This window comes from Agelaius phoeniceus, chromosome 31 (assembly GCF_051311805.1).
Source record: "Agelaius phoeniceus isolate bAgePho1 chromosome 31, bAgePho1.hap1, whole genome shotgun sequence".
NCBI classification, from domain to species: domain Eukaryota; kingdom Metazoa; phylum Chordata; class Aves; order Passeriformes; family Icteridae; genus Agelaius; species Agelaius phoeniceus.
In genome coordinates this window covers 26,405-44,087 of record NC_135295.1, presented here as the reverse complement: position 1 = coordinate 44,087, position 17,683 = coordinate 26,405, and the positions used below count along the sequence as shown (strand labels likewise).

Below are 17,683 nucleotides of genomic sequence, written 5' to 3'. Positions count from 1 at the left end.
CCCTCGGTCATCTCCTTTTGCATTCTCTGAGTCCTCGCAGCCATTTTCCTTGCCAGGAGGTTTCTGTCTGTGTTGTGTCCCCGTTGTCTGTCACGTCCTGTCCTGTGTCACGGGTGTGTGCACACACATTTGTGCCGGAGCTGCTCTGCCCTGCCGCATAGCCTGGTGCAATAGGACAAGCCCTGGGGGGTTGAAATTTGTAATGTGGGGTGTAGTTGGACTGTAGATGCCATTCCTAGATTGACCTGAGGTGTTTGCAGCTTTTGAGTTATCCTGCAGGTTTTTGACATATGTTCTAACTCTCTTTCAGGTGCAGATGCATTGCACCTGTGGCAGAGCACCCCATCCTGGGTGAGGGGGTTCCCCTGAGCAGGTCAGTCACCATTTGTCTGTGCAGGGGGAGTGTCAAGGGTGACCCTGTTACAGCGCTGTTTTTTGTCTTTATTTTTAGGAAGTAAATCTGGATCTCAGCAGTCAAGTTCAGGAGAGCAAGGTGATCAGTAGCATTTCTTGTTGCTGAGGTCTCAATTCCTGGGGCAAGTCTAAGTCTCCATTCTCGTTTTTGTGCCTTAGGCCATCCACTCGGAGCACGCCAGGCTCCCCTCCCCAGCGGCCGATGGACCGGGTTTGCCGCTCTCGCCAGCCCTGTGTGCCAGGTCAGGAACCGCCGAGGAGCTGCGGTGAGTCGGGGAAGTAGGGAGGAGGAGCGAGGGTCCCCTCAGGTTTCAGCCATGCCAAATCACCTCATCTCCTCTTAACCCAGGCACCCCCTGTGACGACGGCCTCGGTCTCTGAGCGTGCCCGAAGCGTGGGGCCCCAGCAGCTGAGCGTTCTTAGGAGCAGGGTGAGTAGCAGACTTGTGGGGTTTTGGCCGGTGGGCTGCCAAGATCAGGCACTGATGTTTGGTTTTCTTTAATACAGCTGTGTGAGAGACACCAGCCCGGTGCCAGCAGGACCTTCCCAGCTGACGAGGTGGCCTTTCTTCGCACCCGAGACCGGCATCCCCAGCTGTGCGAGAGATAAGTAGAGGGGCACGACCCACAGAGGGGATGAAAGCAGGGTGCTGGTTTGGGAATTACTGGGGGGGGGTTTTGAGTCTCCTTTGGAGATTGGGGATGTCCATGAAGTGGCCCCTTAGGCCCCCTAAAAGCAAAGCCTGACTTTGGATCTCAGTGCTGAGGTGCGCAGGGCAGAGCAGTCCCGGTGTGTATCGTGTCACTTGTCTTTTGTGTATTATGTGTGTTTGCATATGTCATGTCCTTTACCTTAGGCCTTGGAGGGGCCTGTCAGAAACCCTGGCATCATTGTTAGCTTCTGTGATCTCTGCATTCCTCGGCCTGGCAGCCAGGCCATAGAACTTTGGCCTCAGGAGCTCAGACAGGCATCAGACTCTCTTGTCTCTTTAGAAGCATCCGGTCAGGTGTCTTTTCAGGTCTTGTTCTGAGCTGTGTGGACAGCTGTGCCCCGCCAGGATCCATTATGGCGGAGTAGGACTTGAAAGAACGTGAGGGCAGGCAGAGGCTTCTGGCCGTAGGATTCTTGGGCATCCATCTTTGCAGTTCTTGGAATAAATCATTCAGTTAGCATCTTCTTCCTCCAGGTTTCTCTGAGCCTCATCAGCTCACCATCGTCTCCCCTCGGTCATCTCCTTTTGCATTCTCTCAGTCCTCGCAGCCATTTTCCTTGCCAGGAGGTTTCTGTCTGTGTTGTGTCCCCATTGTCTGTCACGTCCTGTCCTGTGTCACGGGTGTGTGCACACACATTTGTGCCGGAGCTGCTCTGCCCTGCCGCATAGCCTGGTGCAATAGGAGAAGTCCCGGGGACTTGGAGTTTGTAATGTGGGGTGCAGTTGGACTCTAGGTGGGATTTGTAGATGGACACAGGATATCTGGAGCTCTTAAGTTATCCTGCAGCCCTTTGACTCTTGTCCTAACTTTCTTTCAGATGCAGACGGATAAAATCCAGGGCAGAGCCCCCCATCCCAGGTGAGGGGATTGCCCCGAGCAGGTCAGTCACTGTTTGTCTCTGCAGAGGAAGCATAAATGGTGGCTGTTACAGCATTGTTCTTTGTCTCTCTTTTTAGGAAGTCAAGGCCGAGAGCAGCAGTCAAGGCTGAGTGGGCAAGGTGAGCATTGAGTAGCGTACAGAAGCAGTTGTTATTGCTGATGTCTCAGTTTTTGTGCAGCTCTAAGCATCTCCTCTTGTTTTTGTTTTCTTTTAGGTGGTCCACTTGCCATCTATCCTGGCCGACCATATCTGTGCCAGGTGTGTGCAGGCTTAAGGTATCGGTGTGGCATCCTTGTCAGATTTGGGAGGTTGTCTTTTCACAGTATCTCAGCAAATTTTCTGCTTTGTTTCTTTGCAGGTGCTGTTGCTGCCCTAGGCACGCCAAGGAACAGAGGAGGGCAGGTGAGTCGGGGTTTAGGCAGGCTGACCCATAGGTGAGCGTTACACAGCAGCATGCTAAGCGTGTACCTTTTCTTTTCGCAGGTATCTTCTGGGCAGCCTCCGGAGTCAAATCAAGATTTGAGGTGAGCCGGGGCAGTGCTGCGGACGAGTCCCAAGGATTACTCTCTTTCAGGGCAATAGTCAGGTTTTCTGTTTTGTCTTAGGTACCCAGAGGAGCCTCATAGCCAAAGCTTGGAAACGGCAGCACCGAAGCACACACGGAGAGCATCTCAATATCCACGTGCGACCGAGGATGGATTTTGTCCGCTCCTCTTCCAAAAGCTAAGTGTCGGGGCCAGCGGCTGGGAGAAGGGGAAAAACCTTTACTCTCACAGGAGGCAATTTGATGTCAGCTTAGCGTAGAGGTCTGTAGTGGGACAGGCTCTCTGGAAGTAAAGGGAGAGGGTTTCCCCTCAGCCTCCCCAGAGCCTTTGCCGGGCAGGGCAGTTCCGACCCATCTCCACATTTTCGCGTACTTTGCGTCGTCCGCCTCCCTCGACTCGACGTCGTCACGGATCTTTCCTCGGAGGAGCTCACCTTCACGTCCGGAGCTACGGCCACGGTCACCCGGCAGTCGGCCTCCTTCTCTAGGCTCGGCGAGCCTCTCGAGCAACCTCTTAACTACTTCGGCACTAACTTCTTTTAACGAGTTCCATTTCATCATCACGTGCTCTTGTCATAGGGCTTTCTTTCCTTTGGCATCATCAGCCTCTGGCTCATCTTGCGTTAGGAATCTCGGGTCCCTGCGGGGACAGTGCCAGGCAGTTGCCACTTGTCTCTGTGTTATGTCGTCCGTGTCTGTGTTATGTCGTCCATGTCTATGTTATGTAGTCTGTCCATTGTCTTACGTGTCACAGGCCTTTGTTATGTCTCGATGCTTTATTGGCACTATTCCGTGCCACATCTCCCGTATTCTACTCACGTTCCTTTCCGGATATCCCTTGTTCCAGCATCTTTACATTTTTACTCTTTGAGACAGGAATGTCTCAAAGGGACAAGATGTTCTCATCCATCTTCCTTCTCACTAGCGGCTTTGGTAGTGCCTTTTTTTCCACGCCATTCTCTTGGACTTCTGGAGGAAGCGTCTTACACCCTCCTCACGTGACTGCAGCAGTTCTATAGGTTCCATCTTCCCAAGGGGTATAGGGCTCAAGAATTCGTATCTTCCAGAGAGTTACGTCAAGTCCTGGCTTATACTGTATGTGCTTACATTGTTTGTACCTATGCTGGCTTATACTGTATGTACTTACGCTGTGTGTACCTATGCTGGCTTATACTGTATGTACTTACTTACATTGTGTGTACCTATGTTGGCTTATACTGTATGTACTTACTTACATTGTGTGTACCTATGTTGGCTTATACTGTATGTACTTACACTCCATGTACACTTGCACTGTATGCGTCGGCTTATATCGTGTGTACTCATGTTGTACCACTTATGGTCGGAGCTGCCCTGCCCTGGCACATAGTCACAGTTAGGTAGAAGAGTTATAAAAACTTTACTGTTCATCTGTCTTTTATGGGATTTTGGGTAGAAAATTTATTGGTCAGAGTGGGGAGAAGTCCTAGCTGTCAGCCACTCGTTGACTGCTTCCTGTCGTCTCACAGGTCCCCGAGGCTACTGATTTCCCCAGAATCTACCATTTGACGTCGAGGAGCAGCAGCCAGAAGAAGCGTGGAAGCGTGTTCTTCAGCGTCTCGAGTAAGGGCCGCAGGGAACGTTTAAATGGGGGGAGTGCGTGAGCGTGTGTGAGAGCACGTGTCTGTGTCTGTCTGTGTCTGCTCGTCTCTGCGTGTGTGAGCGCATGCTGACTGGATTTAACCGTGTGTGTGACTTTTGCTTTTCAGGTTTTTCAACTCATTTGTAAATTTAGAGTAAAAAATCCCTAGCCGGGTTCCCCCCCCCGCCCGCCGGCTGGGTTTTTTTTTTCTTTTTTTTTTTTCCCCCCGGCTGGGTTTTTTTTTCCCTGGTCCCGGTCGGTCAGCGAGGCGACGTTCATCGCCAAAGTTTGGGCACGGACCGGCCAGGGACCGGGTATTTCGTCAGGCAGGAGGATTTTTTGGAGGCTCCCGGGAACCACGTTCCCGAGGACCAATGATTGCTGGGGTGTAATTTAGCAGTTGTGAGGGGAGGGATGGTGAGTTTGTGTGTCATTTGAAGAGGGTGTTAATGGTAGATGAGTGCTGTTTTTTGTGTGCTTTTGTTGTTTTGGGTTTCCTGTAACAATAAATCCACATGTAATGGAAATAGAAAAAGGTTATCATCTTGTGTTAATATGTGTGTTGTGTTGTATTGCTCTGTATTGCAGGGTGAACTCTCTCCTCCTTGCTGTGACACCTGGGCTGGCAGGGATGACACAGTGACCTCGGCCGGCCAATGCTGCCTGTGCCATCACCTGGCACTGACGTGTTTGATGAAAATCCTTTTGCTGGGATTTTTCTCCTGAGAAGCCTCAGAACAGAAATGGAACCAATAACGATCTGCTGGCTGTGGAGTGTGGGCTGGAGATGGTTTAGCAACAGGGGCATCTTGGATTGGTCTCCTGTGCATTGTTTCTACTTGATGACCAATCATGGTCTAGCGGTGTCGGGGCTGTGAGCAGGTTTTTATTATTCATTCCTTTCCAGCTTTTTGATGTCTCCTTGCTATTTTAGTGTAGTTCTAATATCTCATTTTCTTTTAATATAATAGAGATAATAAAATAATATTTCAGCCTTCTGAAAGGTGGAGTCAAGATTCTCGTCTCCTCCCTCGTCCTGGGGACCCTCAAACACCACCACAATCAGCGGCCCAGCGGGTTTGTGCGAGCCTCTCAGGAACCCTCGGCCGGTCCCGAGCCGGCAGCCCTGGCACGGCCGAGAGCGGGGAGACACCCGAGGGTGCTGAGGGCACCTGGGCTGGGGGGAGACACCCTCTGTGTGTGCCCCGAGGGTACTGAGGGCACCTGGGCTGGGGGCAGACACCCTCTGTGTGTGCCCCGAGGGTACTGAGGGCACCTGGGCTGGGGGCAGACACTCTCTGTGTGTGCCCCGAGGGTACTGAGGGCACCTGGGCTGGGGGCAGACACTCTCTGTGTGTGCCCCGAGGGTACTGAGGGCACCTGGGCTGGGGGCAGACACTCTCTGTGTGTGCCCCGAGGGTACTGAGGGCACCTGGGCTGGGGGCAGACACTCTCTGTGTGTGCCCCGAGGGTGCTGAGGGCACCTGGGCTGGTCGCCTTTGCAGCAGAAGAGACACCAGAGACAGCGGTAGAAGATAAAGCGCCGACTCTTAGCAGGGGTTATTCCAAGGTTTTATTAGGAGTCCCAAAGGAGCTCCTGCACCTCCGGGCCTCCTGCCGAGAGCCCCGGGTAGATGTGCCAAGGTCACATTTAAAGGGAGATGGAAACCAAAAGCAGGTAACATCCTACCAACCATTAAGTGACCCTAAGGGATGGATGCTGGGGGATGGACATACAGGACAGTGTATGGGGCAAGGCTTGGGGGGCTGACTCCCAGCCTCTGGCTGATCACTCGATGACTTGGACCGAAACTTCTGGATGGAGGGGATGGGAGGCTGAGTGATTGACAGAGAGCCAGGGTGGGGTTTGGGGATGATCTCATCCCGGGAGAGGGATAACACAGGTAAAGGGAGGGGGGTACAGTTTGGGATAAACCATTTGGGAAAAATATGGGGATACAAAACAAAATTACTTCAAAGTATTGCAAAGTATAAAAATGCACTACAGATGGGTTGGGCAGCACCAAATAAAATGTAATAAAATGCTTTAAAAATAGAAAAATTAAAAATAAAAATAAATAAAATAACAAAATTAATTAAAAACAAATAATAAAAAAAACCAAACTGTAAAGTGCTGTAAAGTGCCGTACAAGTTCCATAAAATGTAGTGCCGTAATGCAAGACCCTCAAACACCACCACAATCACCACCTTCAATTGGTCTGGGAAGCACCAAATAAAATAAAATAAAAAGCTTTAAAAATAGAAAAATATAAAAATTAAATAAAAAACAAAATTAAAAAAATAAATGCTTTAAATATAGAAAAATTAGAGATAAAAAATAAAAATAAAATTAAAAAAATAAAATGCTTTAAAAAGAGAAAAATTAAAAATAAAAATTAAATTAAAAATAAATTAAAAAAAATGCTTTAAAAATAGAAAAATTAAAAATAACAACTAAATAAAAATAAAATTAAATAAATAAAATAAATGCTTTAAAAATAGAAAAATTAAAAATAAGAATTTAATACAAAACAAAATTTAAAAAAATAAATGCTTTAAAAATAGAAAAATTAAATATAAAAATTAAATAAAAAATAAATAAAATTAAAAGGTTTAAAAATAGAAAAATTAAAAATAGAAAAAAAATAAAAGTTAAAAATAAAAAAAAGGTTTCAAAATATAAAATTAAAAATAAAAATTAAATAATAAAATTAATAAAAAAGCTTTAAAAATAGAAAAATTAAAAATAAAAAAGAAATAAAATTAAAAAAATAAGTCCTTTAAAAATAAAAAAATTAAGAATAAAAATAAATAAAAAATAAAATTTAAAAATCAAAAACTTTAAAAATAGAAAATTTAAAAAGTAAAAATTAAATAAAAAACAAAATTAAAAAATAACTGCTTTAAAAATAGAAAAAATAAATATAACATAAAATAAAAAACAAAATTAAAAAATAAATGCTTTAAAAATACAAAAATTAAAAATAGAAAAATAAATAAAAAACAAAATTAAGAAAATAAGTGCTTTAAAAATAGAAAACTTAAAAAAAAAGCTTTAAAAATAGAAAAATAGAAAATAAAAACAAAAAAATTTAAAAAGCTTTAAAAATAGAAAAGTTAAAAATTAATAAAAAAAATTTAAAAATCAAATAAATTATTTTAAAATAGAAATATTAAAAATAAACATTCAATAAAAAACAAAATTAAAAAATATAATAAATGCTTTAAAAATAAAAAAATATAAAAATTAAATAAAAATTAATAAAATAAAAAGCTTTTAAAATAGAAAAGTTAAAAATAAAAACGAATTTAAAAAATATTAAAAAAGCTTTAAAAATAGAAAAATAAAAAATTAAATAAAAAAATTTTAAAATCAAATAAATGCTTTTAAAATAGAAAAATTAAAAATAAGCATTCAAAAAATAGCAAAATTAAAAAATATAATAAATGCTTTAAAAATAAAAAAATTAAATATAAAAATTAAATAAAAATTAATAAAATAAAAAGCTTTAAAAATAGAAAAATTAAAAATAAAAATAAAATAATAAAATTAAAAAAACAGTTTAAAAAGAGAAAAATTAAAAAAAATTAAAAATAAATTTTAAATAATAAAAACTTTTAATAATAGAAAAATTAAAAATTAAATATAAATATTTAAAAAATAAAATAAATGCTTAAAAAAAATTAAAAAAACAAAAAGGTTTAAAAATAGGAAAATTAAAAATAAATAAAAAACAAAACTAAAAAAATAAAAAGCTTTGAAAAAAGAAAAATTAAATTTAAAAATTAAATTTAAAAAAATTTTAAAAATCATATAAAAAGCTTTAAAAATAGGAAAATTAAAAATAAAAACAAATAAATTAAAAAAAAGAAAAAGCTTTAAAAATAGAAAAATAAAAAAAAAATTAATTAAAAATACATGAAAAACAAAATAAAAACTTTAAAGTGCTGTTAAGTGCCGTAAAATTTCTATAAAACTGTCGTAAAACTGCCGTAAAGCGCGACTGTCGTAAAAGGTGTCGTAAAGCGCGACTGTCGCAAAAGGTGCCGTAAAGCGCGACTGTCGTAAAACTGTCGCAAAAGGTGCCGTAAAGCGCGACTGTCGCAAAAGGTACCGTAAAGCGCGACTGTCGTAAAACTGTCGCAAAAGGTGCCGTAAAGCGCGACTGTGGCAAAAGGTACCGTAAAGCGCGACTGTCGTAAAAGGTGCCGTAAAGCGCGACTGTCGCAAAAGGTGTCGTAAAGCGCGACTGTCGCAAAAGGTGTCGTAAAGCGCGACTGTCGCAAAACTGTCGCAAAAGGTGTCGTAAAGGGCGACTGTCGCAAAAGGTGTCGTAAAGCGCGACTGTCGTAAAACTGTCGTAAAAGGTGCCGTAACGCGCGACTGTCGTAAAAGGTGCCGTAAAGCGCGACTGTCGTAAAACTGTCGTAAAAGGTGCCGTAAAGCGCGACTGTCGTAAAAGGTGCCGTAAAGCGCGACTGTCGCAAAACTGCCGTAAAGTGCGACTGTCGTAAAACCGCACCTTTTACGACAGTCGCGCTTTACGACACTACCTTTTATGGAACTTTTACGGCACTTTACAGCACTTTACGGATTTTAGTTTGGTTTTTAATTATTTTTAATTAATTTTTTTTTTGAATTTAATTTTTATTTAATATTTTTTTAACTTTCCTATTTTTAAAGCTTTTTTTTTACCTTTTTTTAGTTTTAATTTTTATATTTTAAAGCATTTATTAAATTTTTTAATTTTCTATTTTTTAATTTTTAGTTTTAATTTTTATATTTTTGAAGCAGTGTTTAGATTTTTTTATTTTTATTTTTATCTTAATTTTTAGTTTTGAGGTTTTTATTTTTAAAGCTTTTTTTAGATTATTTTTTATTTAATTTTTATTTTTGATTTATCTATTTTTAAAGGTTTTTGTTTTATTTAAAAATTTTTTTTAATTTAATTTTTGTTTTATTTTTTTTAAAGCATTTATTTTTTTTAATTTTATTTTTTATTTTTTAGTTTTCATTTTTTATTTATAAACTATTTATTTTATTTTTTTAATATTATTTTTATTTCATATTTATTTTTGCTTTATCTATTTTTAAAACATTTATTTTTTTTAGTTTTTATTTAATTTTTAATTTTTGATTTTTTTATTTTTAAAGCATTTTTTTATTTTTTACTTTTTATTTAATTTTTATTTTTGATTTTTCAATTTTAAAAGCTTTTTATTTTATTTTTTAATTTTATTTTTTATTTAATTTTTTGTTTCAATTTTTTTTTAAGCATTTATTTTATTTTTAATTTTATTTTTTATTTCATTTTTTATTTTTTGCTTTTTCTATTTTTAAAGCTTTTTTTATTTTTTATTTAATTTTTTGTTTTAATTTTTCTATTTTTAAAGCTTTTTTTATTTTTTAACTATTTTTTATTTCATTTTTAGTTTTAATTTTTTATTTTTAAACTATTTATTTAATTTTTTAAATTTTATCTTTTATTTCATTTTTATTTTTTGCTTTTTATATTTTTAAAGCATTTATTTTATTTTTTTTATTTTCTTTTTTATTTAATTTTTAGTTTTGAGTTTTTTATTTTTAAAGAATTTATTATTTTTTATTTTTATTTAATTTTTATTTCTGATCTTTCTATTTTTAAAGCTTTTTTTATTTTTTATTTAATTTTTAGTTTTAATTTTTTTTTAAAACATTTATTTTATTTTTTAATTTTATTTTTTATTTCATTTTTAGTTTTAATTTTCTATTTTTAAACTATTTTTTAATTTTTTTAATTTTATTTTTTATTTCATTTTTATTTTTTGCTTTTTCTTTTTTTAAAGCATTTATTTTATTTTTTTAATTTTCTTTTTTATTTAATTTTTAGTTTTGATTTTTTTATTTTTAAAGCATTTATTATTTTTTATTTTTTATTTAATTTTTTTTTTTGGTCTTTCTATTTTTAAAGCTTTTTTGTATTTCTTTTAAATTTTTAGTTTTAATTTTTTTTTAAAACATTTATTTTAATTTTATTTTTAATTTTATTTTTTATTTCATTTTTAGTTTTAATTTTTTATTTTTAAACTATTTATTTTATCTTATTAATTTTATTTTTTATTTCCTTTTTTTTTTTGCTTTTTCTATTTTTAAAGCATTTCTTTTATTTTTTAAATTTAATTTTTATTTCATTTTTAGTTTTATTTTTTCTATTTTTAAGGCTTTTTTTATTTTTTAATTTTAATTTTTATTTCATTTTTAGTTTTAATTTTTTATTTTTAAACTATTTATTTTATCTTTTTAATTTTATATTTTATTTCCTTTTTATTTTTTGCTTTTTCTATTTTTAAAGCATTTATTTTATTTTTTTAATTTTCTTTTTTATTTAATTTTTAGTTTTGATTTTTTTATTTTTAAAGCATTTTTTATTTTTTATTTTTATTTAATTTTTATTTTTGATCTTTCTATTTTTAAAGCTTTTTTTATTTAATTTTTAGTTTTGATTTTTTTTATTTTTAAACATTTATTTTATTTTAATTTTACTTTTTATTTATTTTTAGTTTTGTTTTTTCTATTTTTAAAGCATTTCTTTTATTTTTTAATTTTATTTTTTATTTAATTTTTTAGTTCTGATTTTTTTTATTTTTAAAGCATTTCTTTTATTTTTTTAATTTAATTTTTCTATTTTTAAAGCATTTCTTTTATTTTTTATAATTTTTTTTAATTTTTAGTTTTAATTTTTCTGTTTTTAAAGCTTTTTATTTTTTTAAATTGTCTATTTTTTTATTTTCCCATTTTTAAAGCAGTTATTTTATTTTATTTTATTTTTTATTTAATTTTTATTTAAAATTTTTCTTTTTATAAAGCTTTTTATTTTATTTTATTTGGTGCTGTCCAGACCATCTCAAGCTGGTGATTGTGGTGGTGTTTGAGGGTCTTGCAGTTACCCCGATTAATAGGTAGAGATGATGTTTGGAGGCCACAGTGTTACAGGTAGGGGTTAAACAGTTTTTTAGGGTCTTTCAGGTGATTTTTCAGGGATTTTTAGGGATCTTTTAGGGGTTTTTTTGCAGGAGTTTTTTAGGAATTCTCTGGAAATGTTTAGGATACCTTTAGGGCTTTTTCAGGGCTTTTAAAATAATTTTTAGGGTGTTTTAATGACTGTCTTACCGGGGCGCCCAGCCACCCAAGGCACCCCATGCTGGCGCCGCAGACTCCAGCCCAGCCTCCCATCAGCGCCGCCCGTGGTCGCTTCCCCTCTCCTGTCGCAGCCGCTGCATGACGGGCCGAGCCGCGCCTTCCCCACCGCACCCTCCCACTTCAGAGCTGCTGGATGGCGTGGCTCCGCCGCCTCCTGCAACCACGGACGTCCCAGCGTTCCCTTCCACGGCCGCAGCCGCGGCCCCATTCCCGTTCCCGCAGCTCCGCCGCCTCCTGCACCCCCCAGCCCGCCCGCCGCCATGATTACTGCCCGCGCCGCGGCAGTGACGGAACCCACACATGCGCAGTTGCTACAACCCCAGCACCAGTGATATCACTCCATGCCACCTCATCGAACCACAGCGCTGCTTCCGGGATCAGCCGCATGCATGCGCAGTTCTATCTCCACGGCCCCGCTGCCGCCCCCCACTGCTTTCGCCGCAGCTTTGGCACAGCTCGGTCCCGGTTCCGAGCCGCTGCGTGCCGCTGTCCAGCCACAGCCGGCATCCCTGTGCCCCGTCACACCACTTCTGCCGCCACTGCGTCTATACACGGCACCACAGCAGGCGAAAACTGCAGCACCTTGCATGTATCCTTCCACGTCTCTCCTTCTGCCGGGCACCGAGAGATCCCCCTGCAGCGTGTAACTGTGCACAACTGATACCTGGTGTGCCTCCGCATTTTCGCCTTCCACACTCCTAGCACCCAGTGGGACTACTTTGTGTCACGATTCGTCTGCACAGCCACATCCATGCACACAAACCGTGCGACGAGGAGGAGGAGGAGGAGGAGGTTGGAATATGACAGCTGCTTTAATAAATACAGGACAGACAGAGAATTATTTTGCCCCTGCAAATGCCAGCCCTTTGATCCCAACACAAAAGAATTTCAAAAAAGAACTGTTCCCAAATAGCTCCAGAGTCCCCTCAGTGTTTGGGACAGATTTCTCGACCCACAATTAGACAGTAAACCCTGAAAATTTGCCAGCATTAATGCCAAAATTAGAAAACTCACAAAAATCTTTTGATAATTTTCACCTAACAGACTGGTGTGAAAAACGCCAATCACTTGCTTTTAAAATTTTTGAAAGTTTAATAGTAATAACATGGTTATAAAAATAGTAATACAATTAGAGTAATAATAATTTGGACAATTTGAATTAAGACAGTATGAGACAACAAAAACAAAGAGTTACGGACATCCGGGTACCTTTTTCTGGGCAGCACGGGCCCGAAAAAGGACCCCCGTTAACAAAGGATTAACCCTTAAAAGCAATAGCCTGTTGCATAGTCATACACTTCATACATGGTGCATAAATTCCATTCAAACACAGGATTCTGTCTGGTCATCATCCACTTCTTCCTTCTACTCCTAACAGCGCCTTGGAGGCAGGAAGAAGTTTGTTTCTTCTGTTAAGAGGGCAATAAATTCTTTTTCTCTGAAAGATCCAGGTGTCCTTTGGCCGCTATCTCGCTGCAAGTCCTTTCTTTAAAAAAAGTATCTTACATAGCATCGTTTCTATATTAACAGTTTTTGTAACCTAAAACTATATTTAACACACTACCTAAGAGAATTAATACAGCATTACTTTCTAACACAACACATATAATATTCATTTTAATATTTCCGAAAAGCCAATCATAAAATACACGCATTTTTCACAATCCCCACTCTTATTCTTTGTAAATCCTTTGGCTTGAGCAATATTTCTTATCTACTTGCATCTTCTGGACTATGCTGGCAAAATAAAACAGGGGATTACACAAGGAAGAAATATAAAACCAGTTGTAACACATAAAATGAAAGACCTTTATTTCTTCTAATACATTACCCTACCAGCTAGGTTTTAACATTGTTTTCTAATTTTTGGACTGGTACCTCAGTTATTATATGCACATATATATTTTTTTTCTTCTTTGATTTCTTTTGCTTTTTCTAGAATGACTTTTCTGTGCTCATCAATTTCAACAATTTGATATATTAAACTTTCTACAAACACCCCCTTCTTTGGCCAATAAATAGTGTAAAGCCAACCTATTCTGATACCCTACAGTTTTTGTTTGGCTTCGCTGACTTGATAATAACTCTAAGCCTGGGCGGCTCCATTTGCTATCATTTCTATAACTGCTTGGAGTCTTGTAATATGACTCAATAGATAATTTGGGGTCAATACAGAGTTCAATTGCTGTGCTGGTTTTACCTTTTTGTTTATTATTTGTTTTTTTTACCAAATCTTCTTGAACCATATCTTCAAGATTAAATTTAAAACAAATCCATCTCTCTCCTTTTAGACATTCAATTCCAAATCCATTACCACTTTTTCCTAAGTTTCTTGTAATCCAATAATTTATTCCGTTTTGCCTACAGGTTCTTAATTTGGATGGGTTATAACAGTGGCTGTTGACATAGGTGTGTGTAATTAAAGAGGAACTTTGGTTTCTTTCCACGTGATGCTTTCTGCAGCATTTGTAACACGATCTTGCTGGTATCCCGAAAGGGAAAAGAGAACAAATGAGTGCCAGAAACAGGAATAACAGAGGTCCAGTATGGCTTATACTCCCACCTCCCAGGCCTGTGAGGTTGCAACCCACAGCAGGTGTATTTGATCTTCTCGGTGGCAAAATACAGAGGCCAATCTGGTCGTGCCCTCTATTTCCTTGTCACTTTCTCTTAACTAATTCCCAGGCAAATTGGTTTTGACACCCTTTAACTGTGGTCTCTTACCGTTCTTCAGGTATCTCTCATTCACCAGGCACTAATAATTCCCATCCACAAAGCTAAGTTATTACTTGAACACTTTTTGCAATAAGAGCATAAATGTTGTGAACTACAATACTAATTATTCTCACAATTCAAGCATTTACTTATAACCCAGCTAGCATGTCCAGTATTGGAATGAATCAAATAAAGTTTACTGATGGAAATGGTAATTCCCCTTCTCTCCTGTACAATTCTCAGGCTAAGGTCAGAACACAAAAACAGTCTTGATCCTTCTATCTGGAGTATTCCTCCCCTAAGGAGATGTTTTATTCAGGCCGTGCTTGAAACCAGTGGTATAAGCATTGTCTTACTTCCGAATTCAGTGTTATTCTTTGTACATTTCTTGGATCATTTGGCTTTTTCCAAACTATTACCACTCAGTCCCCATTGGAAAGTCAGTTTGGTATCACCCGGTTTAAATGTGATAGTCCTTTGATTCTGCTGGCATGAATTCACCCTTTTTCCATGGTTCTGATTGTTGCTTTGGTAGTACCTGGAAAGGGCTTCTTAATAGCATAGTAATAAAAGTAAGATAATACTGCATTAACTTTTACCATTCACTTTTCTTCCAAACTTTCTGGGTTTAGCTAAAAGCTTTTTCCACAGCAGCCTCTTCTTCTTCTATCCAGCTGTGCTAATAGCTGCAGAGGTAAATTCTTCTTTTTGTGAGTTACAGTTAGTTAAATAAGAAAAGCTAGACCAATTTTAACACGAGATGTATCACATCTATTGCTTTTTACTTTTTGGGCAGCATTTTATTGTTTTAGCCTTACAAACCCATTCTTCGGGAAAAAAATCAAAAAACTTCTTTTTAACAGCAAACAAAACACACAAAAGAAAAGACCAAGAACCTTCTTACTTAAGAAAAACAAACCACTTTGTGAGGTTTGGAGAGTCAGCAATCTCTGCTTTGATTTTATCTTTTAGTGCTAGCCCCGTCCCCCTCTTTTCACGGCCTTGCTGTCAATGCCGTGCTGCCACTTGGCTGCAGGGCCGGAGCAGGGGAGAACAGCCACGGGCATGGGGACCCTGGGGGCAGCCTTGGGTCCCTTTTGCCCTCTCTCTCTCTTCTTCTCTCTCATTCTCTTTCCTTCTCTCTCTCGGCCCACTTACTGGGGCCGACACTGCCATCCTCGACTCGGGACCCCGGCAGCCTGGGAGCCCCCCGGCAGTTCCGCCACGGAGCCAGCGCGCTCCTGCCTGGCAAACCCGTGTGTCCCCTGCTGCCAGCACCGCCGCCGGGTCACCTCCATGGATCGGTGCCTGCCGCAGCCTCCGAGACCCCGCCGCTCGTAGGGAGTGGGCAGACACCTCCCAACCTTGACAACCCCAAACCTGGCGTCCCCAGGTGCTCCTGACATTCTTTTCCTTTCTCTAGTCAACTTATCCTCTTTTCCCTTCAAGGAGGGCCCATTCTGCTAAACCCTTTCTGGACCTCAGTTCGGCATTGAATAACCTCCTAACAACCATGTGTTAAGACACTTCCCTGCCTTTCATGCAAAAAACCCACATTCACACTTCTGCTCTCTTCTAGCACCAAGATGTCATCACTTCACATTCTAACATCTCAGAGTTTGCTAACCACCTCCCTACTTCAACTTCTCTCTTTCTTCTCTTCTTACCTGTTTTTTCGTTTTGGTTTTTTTTGTTTGTTTGTTTTTGTTTTTGTTTTTTTTTTTTTTAATTCAACAGACCTCAGATGGTACAAGGTGAACCTAACTAAATTACTTCCAAAAGTAGGCTTACAACTTTCTTTTACTAGGATTGCAGTAGCTGTTAAATACCTACTGGCTAGCTGTGGCTTACTGAGTCTAACATCTTTGATATATAAGCTACTAGATATTTTTTTACTCTTCCTTACTCTTGAATTAAAATATTATGAGGTACTCCATTTTCTGTATTTATGTATAAAGGATAAAGGATTTTTCTAACAAAGGTAAGCTTAAAGCTGGTACTTAGGCTAGTTTTAACTTAACTCTTTCAATTTAACAATATCTTCTTTGGTCTGTTTTACATCATCTCCTTCTGTCAATTTTTTTCATACGCGAATTTTTCTACTTGTGCGTACCCCTCAATCTATAATCTATAATATTTCAATAATCTAGGAAATTTTCTGATCTCTCTCTTTGAAGAGGGAGGGAGAATGAATAAAATTCTTGCAATTTTCTCATGGTTGGTTTTCTAGCTACTTTTATTTATTAAGTGCCTAAGATATTTTACCACTGGGTAGTGAGTCTGAGTTCTTTTATTAACCTCCCTTAAATCTTGTACTAGTCTATAACTCCCATCAGACTTTACTGGGGGAATAGGGATATTATGAGGAGACATACAAGGTTCTAATGCCCCATCCTTTATTAGTCCTTCTATTACTGGCTTCAAACCTTCCCGTCCTTCTAAAGATACAGGATACTGACGTACATGTACGGGACAATCTCCTCTCTCAATTGTAACCCTTATGGGGTCAATATTTAATCCTCCCCTATTTCCTTCCCCACCTCAAACTTCTTTGTTGATTTTTTTTTTCCTTCATCCTCTTGGCCCAATTTTAAAACTCTAGCTGTCATTTTCCCATTTTCTGATATAACTCCTGTTCTTAATTGCACTTGTAAGACTCTTCCCAATAAATTGCTACCTGCCCCTGGGACCAATAAGACATCTCCCATCCAAATTTTAGTTTCTTCCCTCAATTACTACATCTTTAATGAGCAGCAATGTAAAACTTTCTCTTTTTGCCCCTGTTACTTTCACTATGTGTTTGCTCACACTATAACTTTTTGGAATATTTAACAGGCAGGTTCTCTCTGCCCCTGTGTCTATTACAAATTCCAATTCTTCTTCTTGGGGACCCACTTTTAAAGTTATCACAGGCTCCAGATGGTATTTGTCCCCCCCAGAAAATTAGAGCTTATGATCTCCCTATTCCTCCTCTGTGCCCATCTCTTTAAAGATTTTCAGATCTTCTGCTTACTTAGGACCATTTTCCTATTTCTCTTAAGTTTGTTTATCTATTTAGCTGACGTTTCTTCTTTCCCCTCTAAAAACTGTCCTTTAAAAACTTTTTTTCCCCTGCATTTCACCTTTGATATGCTGTCTCATTTATTCCTTTGATTATGTAATTACAATAATTATTCATGTGTTTACTCCCCTCCTCGTTATTTTTACCCCGCTCAGGAGGTACAGTTGGCATTTTGTCTTCTCTGGGGGTCCCCACAGATGATCTTTTTTCCTAAGCTTTTATTTCAGCTGCTCTGATTAATTGCCTTTCTTCCTGAGAAAAATATTATTGTCATTACAGACCTCATCTCTTCTCAAATATAAATGTTTGGACAAAAATTGGTCTAATTGTTCAGCTATGCCTATGGGATCCTCCAAATATCCTTTTTATTTATTTCTTAAAATTTCAGACCTCACACGAAGTCAAAGGAGCATTTACAAACCCTGGTCCGCCCCCTCCTATGGGAACCTCTTTTAATGGAAATAGACCAATCCCTTTATCCCATTCTTTTTGGATTTTTATCTTCTATAGTTTTTCTCCCGTATTTTTAGGAAGAATCATGAGACGGCTTTCTT

At 38.2% G+C, this 17,683-nt stretch overlaps 2 protein-coding genes across 4 annotated transcripts in view; both read left to right on the top strand.

Annotated features, from left to right (window-relative positions):
* The window catches only part of TUFT1 (tuftelin 1), a 48,296-nt gene extending 34,497 nt beyond the window's left edge, over window positions 1-13,799 (top strand). For all 3 annotated transcript variants that reach the window (XM_077192052.1, XM_077192050.1, XM_077192051.1), the window contains one exon: window positions 11,425-13,799. The gene's annotated coding sequence lies outside the window, so the exon portion shown is untranslated. The remainder of the gene's footprint in view (window positions 1-11,424) is intronic.
* LOC129133938 (uncharacterized) lies at window positions 203-5,181 on the top strand. Its single transcript, XM_077192162.1, has 13 exons — window positions 203-209; window positions 452-493; window positions 574-680; window positions 764-844; window positions 922-1,021; window positions 1,947-2,007; window positions 2,084-2,125; window positions 2,222-2,265; window positions 2,366-2,409; window positions 2,491-2,531; window positions 2,613-2,730; window positions 4,060-4,153; window positions 4,761-5,181. The coding sequence occupies exons 1-13, from the start codon at window positions 203-205 to the stop codon at window positions 4,763-4,765; spliced, it is 786 nt and encodes a 261-aa protein (XP_077048277.1). The 3' UTR covers window positions 4,766-5,181.
* Window positions 13,800-17,683: the final 3,884 nt, after the last annotated feature.

Excerpts from the sequence above, each read along its gene's own strand:
- LOC129133938 (XM_077192162.1), top strand. Across the intron at positions 681-763 it reads GGAACCGCCGAGGAGCTGCG|GCACCCCCTGTGACGACGGC; the intron begins GTGAGTCGGGGA and ends CTCTTAACCCAG. Across the intron at positions 2,731-4,059 it reads GTCCGCTCCTCTTCCAAAAG|GTCCCCGAGGCTACTGATTT; the intron begins CTAAGTGTCGGG and ends GTCGTCTCACAG.